The following is a 10470-nucleotide window of genomic DNA, read 5'->3' as shown; positions in this document are numbered from 1 at the left end:
TGTTAAGCGAAAATAAAAAAGACCCGCTACGTTCGGGTTCGGGTCAAAACAGGCATTGTCGTTCTTTTATTTCCTTTCCTTCCTTCCTTCGTTCCGATTCAAATAAGAGAGAGAGAGAGAGGTAAGTTTCGAGCAGAGAATAACAATAATAAAATTAGCAGAAGCTCAGCTCCGCCACCGGAGAAATCATTCTCAGTTCCAAACAAATAAAAATAAAATAAAAAATCTAAAACCGTATCTTTCTTTCTTTCTTTTCTTTGTATGTAGACATGTTGTGCAACAGTTGAATAACTTCCTTTGGCATTAATCACACTCCTGGGATCTCACGAAACCAAAACCCAGCTTAAAAGAAGAAGAAGATCTACTTGTTCAACTCTAAACGACACCTTCTCATGTCGTTTTAGTTAAAGCCTGAGCTCGAGATCTGCGTTTCCTTCTTGGCTTCTGAGCTTCTGGCGGTGGTGGGTTTTCTAAAGGAAAAATCAAAGTTGGAGTCTTTTTATTTATATATATATAATTTTTATTGGGAGTTAACGGTGGGATTAGTGGATAGTTTACAAAGTAATGAAGGAGTGGAAGATTAGGAGAAGCGGCTTTGAGGTCGGCGAGACAAAGATTGCGAGCTTATTTGGCTGATGTGTGTTCTGTAAGGAAGAAGTAGAAGTAGAAGTAGAAGTAGAAATCTGCTCTCTTTTTTTTAATTAGGGTTTTTGGATTTGTGAAAAGATTTGGTGGGTGGGGGAGAGGTGGGGAGGGTAAAACAATTTTTTAAAAAAAGTTAGAGCTTTTCTGGTGTTTCCTAGTCATAATTGCATTTTGGCGTCTTGGATCTTTGAAGAAACAAAGTTGGAAAGAAAGATGAGATTGTCTACTGCTGGGTTTAATCCTCAACCTCATGAAGGTAAATACTTAATCTCTCTCTCTCTCTATTCTTGAAAATGTAGAAACTTTGGATTTTTGTGGGAGTTTTTTTTTTTTTTTTTTAACTTAATTTGGTGTGTGTGTGTGTAGTTACAGGGGAGAAGAGAGTTCTAAATTCTGAGCTGTGGCATGCTTGTGCTGGTCCTCTTGTCTCCTTGCCTCCTGTTGGATCCAGAGTTGTGTATTTCCCTCAAGGTCACAGTGAACAGGTCTTTCTCTCCCCCCTTCCTTCTCTTCTTTTGCTGCTTTGGATTCTTTTTGGTTACCTCAACTTCTCAGAATGTTCAGGTGGCTGCTTCTACCAACAAAGAAGTGGATGCTCATATACCAAACTACCCCAGCTTGCATCCTCAGCTTATCTGTCAGCTTCACAATGTCACAATGCATGTGAGACACTTGTTCCCTGAGATGCTTCTTCGACTGTGATTACTCTGTTAACCAAGAACCTGATTCCTTCTATTTCAGGCTGATGTGGAGACTGATGAAGTCTACGCACAAATGACTTTGCAACCCTTGAACGCTGTATGATACTTTTTTTTACATGACTTTTAACTTCTTTTTTCTGTGTCGGTGTTGTGAATTATTTTTACTTGGTTTGAATACAGCAAGAACAAAAAGATCCATACCTTCCAGCGGAGTTAGGTGTCCCGAGTAGACAGCCTACAAACTATTTCTGCAAAACTCTGACTGCTAGTGATACCAGCACTCACGGTGGTTTCTCTGTTCCTCGACGAGCTGCTGAGAAAGTCTTCCCTCCCTTGGTAATAACTCATCTTCTCCTCACTCTCAACTTTTCTTTATACTTCTTTCTTACCAGATGGTTTTCTGTGTGTTCTTGCTTCAGGATTACTCTCAGCAGCCTCCAGCTCAAGAGTTGATGGCGAGAGATCTGCACGATAACGAGTGGAAGTTCAGGCATATTTTCAGAGGTTAGCTTTCACTGAATGTCCACTACCTGAAGAACAAAGAGGTTTTATTGACTCTGCTTTTGTTTCTCTCCGTTTCAGGCCAACCTAAAAGACACCTCCTTACTACTGGTTGGAGCGTTTTTGTGAGTGCTAAAAGGCTTGTCGCTGGTGATTCTGTTCTTTTCATCTGGTTAGAACCACTTTTTTTTTTTCAGATGCTATAATGAAACTTGTGAAAAAATGGCTAATGTCCTTTTGTTGTTAACGCTAGGAACGATAAGAACCAGTTACTTCTTGGTATAAGACGAGCCAATCGTCCACAGACTGTCATGCCTTCGTCTGTTTTGTCAAGTGACAGTATGCATCTAGGCCTTCTTGCTGCTGCTGCTCATGCTGCCGCTACTAATAGTCGCTTCACCATCTTCTACAACCCAAGGTACAGGTTCTTGATCCCATATGAATGCTGCAGCTATGCGTTCTTTCTTTTGCATTTTTTTTTAAATAAAAGTTTTGTTCAGGGCAAGTCCTTCAGAGTTTGTGATACCCTTGGCTAAGTACGTGAAAGCGGTTTATCACACTCGCGTCTCTGTTGGCATGCGGTTTAGGATGCTGTTTGAAACCGAGGAATCAAGTGTTCGTCGGTATGTGAATTTTATCAGACTTCCTATTCTTTTAATCTGTATTCATCAGTCTCCTTTTCAAGAACATCCGTTTGTTGTCAGGTACATGGGTACAATAACTGGCATTTGTGATCTAGATCCTACTCGTTGGGCTAATTCTCACTGGCGGTCCGTTAAGGTTCAGTTCAAAAACCAAAGCTATCTTTGCTTTCTCGTATATACACATATGTCATCCATCATCTTGATAATGTTGCAGGTTGGATGGGATGAGTCAACTGCAGGAGAGAGGCAACCGAGAGTTTCCTTGTGGGAGATTGAGCCTCTGACGACATTCCCGATGTATCCGTCTCCTTTTCCTCTCAGGCTTAAACGTCCATGGCCTCCAGGTCCCCCATCTTTTCATGGTATTGTTAAAATTTCCACACTTTGATTCATAACCCTTGAAGTCTTTTATATCTTCTAATCTTGTTGCCTCTCTCCTTTTGTTTATGTAGGACTTAAAGAAGACGATATGAGTATGGGTATGGGTATGAGTTCGCCGCTTATGTGGGACAGAGGACTTCAGTCTCTAAACTTTCAAGGAATGGGTGTAAACCCGTGGATGCAGCCTAGACTTGATGCTTCTGGCTTGCTTGGTATGCAGAATGATGTTTACCAAGCAATGGCTGCAGCTGCTCTTCAAGACATGAGAGGCATTGATCCCGCTAAAGCTGCTGCTTCAATTCTTCAGTTCCAAAACCCCTCGGGCTTCTCAATGCAGCCCCCTTCCTTAATGCAGCCACAGATGCTACAGCAACAGCTCTCTCAGCAGCAGCAACAACTCTCTCAACAGCAGCAGCAACAGTCTTATCTGCCCGTTCCTGAAACCCACCAGCCTCAATCTCAGTCAAACAATCTTCTCTCTCAGCAGCAGCAAGTGGTGGATAATCATAATCAGTCAGCCTCCAGTGCTGCTGCTGTTTCTGCTATGTCTCAGTTTGGTTCTGCTTCTCAGTCCATGACTTCTCTGTGTCAACAACAAAGCTTCTTAGACACCAACGGAGGAAACAACAATCCTATGTCTCCGCTCCACACTCTTCTCAGTAACTTCTCTCAAGACGAGTCTTCGCAACTGCTCAATCTCACTAGAACAACAAACTCTGCTGCAATGACTTCTTCCGGTTGGCCATCAAAGCGTCCTGCAGTTGATTTATCATCGTTCGGCAACAACAGCAACACTCAATCCGTAATTGAGCAACTGGGACAGTCCCACAACACAAGCAACGTTCCTCCAAACGCTGTCTCGTTGCCTCCATTCCCCGGTGGTGGTAGAGAGTGCTCAATAGAGCAAGAAGGAGGAAGCCCCTCAGATCCACATAGCCATCTTCTGTTTGGAGTCAACATAGATTCATCTTCCCTCCTGATGCCAAATGGAATGTCAAACCTTAGAAGCATTGGCATTGAAGGAGGCGACTCCACCACTCTTCCTTTCACAACATCTAACTTCAACAACGACTTCTCCGGTGGTAATCTTGCAATGACCACACCTTCTAGTTGTATAGACGAACCAGGGTTTCTACAGTCCTCTGAAAACCTCGGTTCTGAGAACCAACAATCCAATAATACCTTTGTGAAGGTAAACTAAAGTTTCTTTTCCTTTTCTCACCAAAGTGTGTGTGCATATGAGCTAATGATGGGGAATGTTGTTGCAGGTGTACAAGTCAGGGTCTTTTGGACGATCATTAGATATAACGAAGTTTAGCAGCTACCACGAGCTGCGAAGCGAGCTTGCTCGCATGTTTGGCCTTGAAGGCCAGTTAGAAGACCCTGTGAGATCAGGCTGGCAGCTTGTATTTGTCGACCGAGAGAACGATGTTCTTCTCCTCGGCGATGACCCTTGGCCGTAAGTTAATAATTACTTCCCTCATTATCCACTCTGATCTCATCACCCCCCACTCATCTAACTTTGTGATTGGCTACAGGGAGTTTGTGAGCAGCGTGTGGTGCATAAAGATACTGTCACCACAAGAAGTGCAGCAGATGGGGAAAAGAGGCCTTGAGCTTCTCAACTCAGCTCCTCCATCCTCAAACAACAACGTCGTCGAGAAGCTCCCGAGCAACAACGGGAACTGCGATGACTTTGGGAGCCGGTCAGACCCGAGGAACCTCGGTAACGGTATTGCATCCGTTGGGGGTTCGTTCAACTACTAGAGAAGAAAAACCCCTTTTCTTGGTAATCAAGTTATTATGTTTTATCAAAAATAGTATTTCATCTTCTTAGTTTTAATTACTAGTAAGCTAAACTGTCTTTATTACTTACAAAAGGGAGCTTTGCGTTGGCCTTTGTGGAGACAAAAAAAAAAAACTAAAACTATGTAATAGCTCTTATCTTTTATGTCGTAATACTGTAATTATAAGATCTATTTTGGTCTTTTTCTTATATGAATATTTTTTTTATGTCATTATCTTTACTCACTACTTCTTCAATCAATATCTGATGGTGATTGCTGTTTTGGAGCTATGTTAAGACTTTGTCTGACTAAGTGGCCCACATGGAAAGTGATATGGGTCCCAACTCCCTTATTGGTTTTGTGTGAAACACTGAAATACTCCGACCCGCTATTTAGGGCTTTACCCTAAAATTAGATCTTGTTTTGCGTCAGCACTAAGCTTTTTCTCATGACACGTATCGATCCCTAGTTCGTACTCGTAGGCCAAGTTACTAGGTCATTAATAATATGCCCTAACGGTTATAGGCAAACGATTTGGTAGTAGGTAGGTACGTAGTTGAAATATAAGGAATATGAAACGAAATTTGTAGAATGATATTGTAACATCATAACATGAATACGTTAGCACGAATAACTTCAAACAAACAATGGGCAGACGGACGTTTTAATATCCAATCAAAATTGTAGTGAATTTGAAGATATCTTGTTTTTGTTTGTTTCTGATTATTGGAATGGATGTTTGGTTAACTATGAATAAAGCATCATTGGAATAATTGAAGAACTTATGATTTGGGTTGGTGTTTGATTGTCCATTAGGAGAATGTAGTGATCAATTAATGAGAGAGCATGCTTTTAAGTCAAATAAATCACAAATCTGATAAAGAGATATTTGTAAGTATATGGTTTTGATGTGTGGTGTATGAATGTGATTCACATAATATCTTTAGTGGTGTGACGATATATTCTGAGTAAGAAATTGAGAATGGTTGAAAATAATGTTGGGTGCATGTGGTAGGGACATATGACATAAGTTAGGGCACTTTCATGAGCCCTAATTAAATAGTGTATGGTGACCCATCATTTTGAAAGTTCTCACCTATTCTTTTCTTTTTGACCCATTTTTAAAATGAATTTTCTTTTTCTTTTAAAAGTTGTTTCCTTCCTCTGTCAAAATCAAGTATTAGTTTTATCTTTTCACAGGATGTTGTAGCCATTCGTTAGGATGTAAAGAATAGATTCAAATATAGATCTAAGAACATGTTGCATGTAGCTTTTCCCTATATACACATAGAATCATTATATGGGTCATAACTATATATTGTCAGTAGTACATATCCGTGTGAAGTGATCAGGAAAATGTGACTTAGTTTTGCATATCAGACGGATCTTACGGTGACATCTCAAACCTTTCCCTTTACCACTTGACCACAAGCTCCTGGTTTATAATCAATTTTTGTATTCTTTATAAATGTGGATCAATCTATAACTGATATTAGTGGAAGCCCATTTATTCAAGTAGTTTTGCTAAGAATTTATTAATGTTGTTACATTATGAAATCTGAATTTGGGACTCTAAAGCGGGTTATTAAAACTATCCAAATTAATAAAAAAATTCACATGAAATTTCGGCATGGTAGTAAAACAATCATGCATGAATCTTATAAGACACCTTATACTGATGCATTCAAATGTGAATTAGTTGTACAGGAAGCTATATACTATTTTTATTATTAGTAATTCTATAATAAATAATTGCCATGAAAATCAACAAATTTAAGCTGGGATTTGAATTCCAAAAGCATTTTTTTAACTTGAGTTTTTTGTAAATGATAATATTTTAGCTCAGTAGAAAAATACCATACACAAAGTCTATAAATAACAAGATCAAGTATAATATTATATGCAATGGTTTTGTGTCTAAAAGACCATTTACTTTGACCCAAAAACTATTTAATAATTGAAAAAGTTCATAAAAACTGTATCACTGTATCTTACATCTATTTTGTTGACTAGGTGTAGTGTATTAGAATTAGATTGCCAATTTTGAATTGAAGAAATCCAATTGGATCACATTTTTGAAATATGAGAAAAAGAAGGATGTAGAAATTGATAAATCAAAGTTCAGAATAAAAGGTACCCCGTAGTCAAATGGAAGTATTCTAATAAAATATAGATGATATTAAAAAATAAAAAAGAGATAATCAAAATAAGCTTTTAGCAGTAAGTGTGTGACTTTTGAGTGGATTATGTAAGTTGTTCTTGAGCGACTAGTTTTCTCATTTATCTCCATTTAAAACGACGAACATAAAACGTCAAAAATGTGACATTATTGATGGACGAAGCACTTTTTGAACAAAGTAATAAAGGAACTTTTTGAGTCATAGGACCACGAAAATAAATTCTATGTACCATCCTAAGTTCTTATGATGGGATTTATGCGATGGAGAGATTATTAATAATCAATATAAAACTTATCTGATTATCAAAATTATTAATGTAAAAAATATGAACTGATCTGTTGGACTTTAGAGAGACGTTTTGCATAATTTGAGTGACGGGTTTAATCATTGATGGAAAACCAAAGACATAATCATCCAAGTTTCAATTTTATTGTTTTTACTGATTAAGAGGTTTTGGTTTGTAGTCTAGCCATCTCGTAAGAGTATCTTCAACCTCATTTTTTCATTATCTGATAAAGTAAAACATTAAAATAGTTTATTTATTTTTGTAAATTATTTTACATTTTATTTTAAAATGAAGGATTGAAATAAAATTCAATTTCATTATAGAATTATTCTATTAGAAAATTAGAAAACATCTTCAGTGCATTACTTCATTGTACTCTCCGACTCTATTTTTTTTTTAATAAATACAGAAAAATGAATTATCTATACTATTAAATCAGAATCCATGTATTATACTTTTATTTTTATTTTTTGGAGATAATTAATTATCACGCAACTGTTTTTTAGAGTATTTTTTAATTAATTGTGGCAACTATAACTTTAACCAATAGAAAATGAATGTTTTAAAACCAATCAAATCAAAGTCCAGCCAAATATTATCATTTTCGACCAATGTCAAGGCCCATCAAGCCCTATATTATATGAAGGTCAATAGGCCGTGCTATTTTTTGTGAGCAATATAAGCAGATTCACGTAGATTCTACGAACCACACTGGTAGCTTCGCATCCATATGATCGACAAACAACAGTTGTTTCCTTGCACTGTGTGCAAGACTATCCAACCTTGAGTTCTACGTCGTGGTATATGAATAATCTCTGAGCTGTTGAAACTTCTTTTTAAAAATGTTATGTCTTTCAAATAACTTGCAAAAACTGACCACTCCTTTGGTTCCAAAAGCATCTTCACCAACCGAGAACAATTCGTTGCAAATATAACCAAGAACTGTCTAAGATTCCTCATGTATTCCATTACACTACAGGAAATAAGGGTAGTAATAGCAGACGAAAAACGCTATAAATCTTGTATAATAGCACTTCCTTGTCCGCTCTGACAGCGCCCGTTATAATAGGTCCGACACTTTAAATAGCGATTTTTTTGTATGCTATAGTTAACTATACAACGATAGCGTTAGTTTGTATACAATTGTTAATATTTATAATAACGTGATACAAATGTTATTAAAACTCATTAATTTGATTTTTCCAATAGTAAAGATAGCAAATTTTTCGTGTAATTTATTAGTTTTTTAATTATCCGAAAATTTATTAATAATAATTCTGAATTGATTTTTTTAAATATAATATTTCTTTCGAATATTTGTAATTAAAATAATTAATCATATTATAAAAACTAAAAAAGAAAATGTTTACAAAACCATAAAACATATCCTTGTTTACTTAAACCATCAAAACCTAACAAACATAGTCTCAATCTACCACTAATAATCCTTTACAGTCATCCCTAACATTTCTGGTCTTCCACCACCATCAAGCTTCTCATCTATCTCTCTTTTCTAGCTTCTGAACCAACTCCATCTCCTCTCTTCCATCTTGCTCGACACCAACCCCATCTAAGATCCACGCCTCTAACTGCAGGTCAAAAAGCACAAATCTTCTCAGCCCAATATCAAACTCAGGTAAAAAAAATGCAGTAAGTATGGATTCAACCTAAAAAATCTCACCCTGTCAAGGAAGTGTTAAATACCAATTCAGCAACACAGGTTCCAGGAGCACCAAGGGACTTAGCCTCTAGATCTCCATGAAGCTACCACCACAGAAAAATAAGAAACATAAGCCATTCATACGACAACTCAAAGTTCAAAACAATGGAACACAACTCATGTCAGATTCATTAGTACCTTTGCCTTTATCGACCTGAAAGATATCTTCTGGCTCCTCGGCTTCTGTCAATGTCCTGAACACACACACACAAAAGAAAAACAAAGATTGGTTATCAAAATTCAACACTGGAGAAAGTATTTAGATCACCTGCACTTGCGAAAGCAGTAATGACAGTGGAAACAACACTTAGCTCACCATGAGAATCCAAAGACTGAGGAAGAAAGAAGAGGCCAACAAGAAGGAGAGCAGCGATGCCTAATCCGAGTCCGATTGAGAACCTGATCTTCATCATGCTGGCGGCGAGCTTAAAACCAGTCTTCTCCGACGCATCTCCATTTTCTTCTCCTTAAGAAAACCAGTCAGGTCTTGTCTCATTTCAACGAAAGTATAAGACAAATGAACCAACTTTATAACCAGGTTTTTCATCAGGTTGTTGAAATCAAGAAGTTCAGCAAAAGAGAAACATAAATCGAGTCAGTTTTGAGGCAAATCCAAGTCTTGCCTTTGCGAAGAACTTAGAGACAAATCCAAAAGGGAAACTTTGAGAGGGAAGTTGAACAGCTTTGTGTATTGGCAGAACTAGATCTCGGCGTCATCGGTAGAGATGAAATCGAGGCTTGAGGAAGATAACAGGGCCGTGGACACGAAATCGAGGCTTCAAAATCGGTGGGAAAGATGACAGCAGAGAAGATGAAAAGAAGAAAAAAAAAAAGAAGAATGATCCGCAGAGAGAGGGGGAGCCTGTGAGGAGAAAAAAAAAAATTAAATCTCAGCCTTTGATGTATTATAATCCAACGTCTTAGAAGGTGATCCGTGTATATAGATCTAATTGGGCAACAGAGCTTTGTCTTTCTTTTTTATTTTTTTGTGTCTTGTATTTCATTATTTGATGATTTTTTTTTGTATTTACATTTTTAAAATTAATGTTTTATTCAAAATTTATATTTTGTAGTTTATTTATAATTTAAATTTTAAGTTTAAAATTTTTGAAATTGTGTATAAATTTGAGTGTAAAGCTAGTTTTAAGATTTAAGATCTAAGAAAAGAATATTAGATTTGAAGTTTAGTTTATGAATTTAAACGTATGATATTTAGAGTTATGATAAGATTTGAGATTATTGTTTGAAAATAATAATATGATAGTTTGTATTAAGATTTGGATGTAGAGTTTACGGTTTGAAGTGTAATGTTAGGGTTCGAGGTGTAACGTATAAACCCCTAAGCTACTATACATATATATCCTTTAGTTTACACTCAAACATATAAATTATATAAAATTATTTTGCAATAAACAATATGATTGAATTTTGATTTTAAGTTTAAAATTGAAGTTATATTAGAATGTGATTAATTTAGAGTTATGATATATATATGTGTCTAGTTTAGGGTATGAGGTTTAGATTTAATATCTGAGATTAAAATCCCTAATTCAACCTAATTAAGCTCTTAAACTCAAACCCTATATTCTATTCTAAATCTAGATAGACAAAGTTAAAATAAAATG

The 10470-nt window shown here is 36.6% G+C and overlaps 1 protein-coding gene and 2 long non-coding RNA genes across 5 annotated transcripts; 2 read left to right on the top strand and 1 right to left on the bottom strand.

Moving 5' to 3' along the window:
- Positions 1 to 287: 287 nt before the first annotated feature.
- On the top strand, positions 288 to 4868 carry LOC106294993 (auxin response factor 6). Of its 2 annotated transcripts, none has more exons than XM_013730733.1 (14): positions 288 to 901; positions 1012 to 1130; positions 1210 to 1308; positions 1387 to 1443; positions 1527 to 1682; positions 1766 to 1850; positions 1929 to 2019; positions 2101 to 2265; positions 2348 to 2470; positions 2552 to 2627; positions 2706 to 2853; positions 2944 to 4064; positions 4141 to 4331; positions 4411 to 4868. In XM_013730733.1, exons 1-14 carry the CDS (start codon positions 859 to 861, stop codon positions 4637 to 4639), a joined length of 2703 nt encoding a protein of 900 aa, XP_013586187.1. In that variant the 5' UTR covers positions 288 to 858; the 3' UTR covers positions 4640 to 4868. The 2 variants fall into 2 exon arrangements, with proteins under 2 accessions (XP_013586187.1, XP_013586188.1); XM_013730734.1 differs by having other exon boundaries at positions 1018 to 1130; positions 4411 to 4666.
- Positions 4869 to 8492: 3624 nt separating this feature from the next.
- On the bottom strand, positions 8493 to 9400 carry LOC106343952. 2 transcript variants are annotated; one of them, XR_001270062.1, is made up of 4 exons: positions 9162 to 9400; positions 8984 to 9039; positions 8807 to 8889; positions 8493 to 8714 (listed from the first exon to the last, which is right to left on the bottom strand). It is a non-coding gene; the product is annotated as an uncharacterized LOC106343952 (long non-coding RNA). The 2 variants fall into 2 exon arrangements; XR_001270063.1 differs by having other exon boundaries at positions 8984 to 9400.
- Positions 8838 to 9678, top strand: LOC106343953. The gene is made up of 2 exons (XR_001270064.1): positions 8838 to 9329; positions 9396 to 9678. It is a non-coding gene; the product is annotated as an uncharacterized LOC106343953 (long non-coding RNA).
- Positions 9679 to 10470: the final 792 nt, after the last annotated feature.

Source organism: Brassica oleracea, chromosome C5 (assembly GCF_000695525.1).
Source record: "Brassica oleracea var. oleracea cultivar TO1000 chromosome C5, BOL, whole genome shotgun sequence".
NCBI lineage: Eukaryota > Viridiplantae > Streptophyta > Magnoliopsida > Brassicales > Brassicaceae > Brassica > Brassica oleracea.
The sequence above is the reverse complement of the archived record's forward strand: the minus strand, read 5'-3'. Positions and strand labels throughout refer to the sequence as shown.

Bases quoted from the DNA above. Each gene is read 5' to 3' on its own strand.
- LOC106294993 (XM_013730733.1), top strand. From the start codon at position 859: ATGAGATTGTCTACTGCTGGGTTTAATCCTCAACCTCATGAAG. The intron at 1,309-1,386 runs GTGAGACACTTG...CTTCTATTTCAG, and splicing joins TTCACAATGTCACAATGCAT to GCTGATGTGGAGACTGATGA. The intron at 1,444-1,526 runs GTATGATACTTT...GTTTGAATACAG, and splicing joins CTTTGCAACCCTTGAACGCT to CAAGAACAAAAAGATCCATA.